Raw genomic sequence first — 1,467 nt, 5'->3', positions numbered from 1 at the left:
ATTATAGCTTCTCTTGCAGGAGACAATTGTTTTACATTAAAATGTTTGAGCTATTTAAAAACACAGACAAAAACTGTGCTTTGACTTTCCAGAAAATTCTGGATACGTTATGACTAGGGTGACGAAAGTCTCACCTGGGTAAGGCATCTGTCCAAACGTCATGATCTCATACAGCAGAATTCCAAAGGACCAAATGTCCGATTTGATGCTGAACTTGTTGTTGTGGATGGCCTCTGGTGCAGTCCACTTCACAGGGAATTTAGTTCCTTCTTTGGCTTCGTACACATTTTCATTCTCTTTCTAGAAACAAAAATATATAGATTTTTTTTTTATTTTACTGTCAGTAAGGTGCTTTAAGGCTTAAAGTATTTCTTTCGTGTAGTGTACTTTTATATTGTATGTGATTAGTGAGAATGACTATGACACTTGCTACATGGATTTTACAACAGCACTTTAAACGTCAAACCCACCATGAAGACCCTGGCGAGGCCAAAGTCAGCCACTTTGCAGATGTTGTTCTCGCCCACCAGGACGTTCCTGGCTGCCAGGTCTCTGTGGATGTAGTTCTGCAACTCCAGGTAAGCCATGCCCGACGCCACCTGGGCAGCCATCTCAATCTGGTCAGAGATACCCAGCGTGGTGCCCTGATCCTCTGTCATCAAGCAGAGAGGCACATAATCAGTCGCAGTCCTTCCGTGTTTAAAGTATGATAGGCGGCAGTGAAAGAACACAGGATATAGAAGAAAATTGTTCTGGCCCATAGTCTTGTGGGAGGAAAAATGTATGCGTTTGCCACTATATTTTCTCCAAGGTTATCCTATGTGTCTATTCATATATCTGTAAAATGTATTCATTTACATCTATATTCTGGGTCCAAGTCTATATTATACATTTGCTCAGATAATCATTATAATCTTACTTTTGTACTAAACTCAGTTCAGGCCCCTGACATAGGATTAGTGACAGGATTCATGTCTCTAATGAGTCCTAAAAATAAGGTGAAGTCCAGTAGGTACTGGCCTCAATATCACCCCCATCACGCCCGAGGAAAACAGGACGCCCTTTGTGTATGGGCCCGGGGACCAGAATATCTGGCTCTTCTTGGGTCGCTGTGACCGGCGGACGGCAGTGATGCCGTCTCTAGAAGTTTGACAGGAGCATAAATAAATAAGAAGGAAGGGAGGGGGGACTGAGGCCGTGGGGAAAGATCCAACGTTACCATCCAAGCGGCACGTAGGCCCATGCATAGTAGAGGCACAGATACTTTGACTGCATTCCTGTTGAGTTAGCCTGACCACAGAATCACAGAATTAGTGAACCAACTGCCTATCTCAGCGGTCCAGATGTCCCTCAACCCCTCGGGGTAAACAGGATGCATATAGCCTTTAGAAACCCCCACTGTAATGTTGATGAAGGAAATTACCGTTTAGTGAACATTGAGGGCTGATGAGTAAAGGGGGGGGGGGG

The 1,467-nt window shown here is 44.2% G+C and overlaps 1 protein-coding gene across 1 annotated transcript in view; it reads right to left on the bottom strand.

Moving 5' to 3' along the window:
* The window catches only part of LOC116391143 (tyrosine-protein kinase FRK-like), a 9,075-nt gene that overhangs the window by 1,888 nt on the left and 5,720 nt on the right, over positions 1-1,467 (bottom strand). The window contains exons 5-6 of the mRNA XM_031861425.1: positions 471-652; positions 135-300 (exon numbers count right to left, since the gene is read on the bottom strand). Coding sequence (XP_031717285.1) covers positions 135-300; positions 471-652 — 348 coding nt within the window. The remainder of the gene's footprint in view (positions 1-134; positions 301-470; positions 653-1,467) is intronic.

The sequence above is a fragment of the Anarrhichthys ocellatus genome, unplaced genomic scaffold (assembly GCF_004355925.1).
Source record: "Anarrhichthys ocellatus isolate YVR2014 unplaced genomic scaffold, GSC_Weel_1.0 scaffold25, whole genome shotgun sequence".
In the NCBI taxonomy this organism is placed as follows: Eukaryota; Metazoa; Chordata; class Actinopteri; order Perciformes; family Anarhichadidae; genus Anarrhichthys; species Anarrhichthys ocellatus.
The sequence above is the reverse complement of the archived record's forward strand: the minus strand, read 5'-3'. Positions and strand labels throughout refer to the sequence as shown.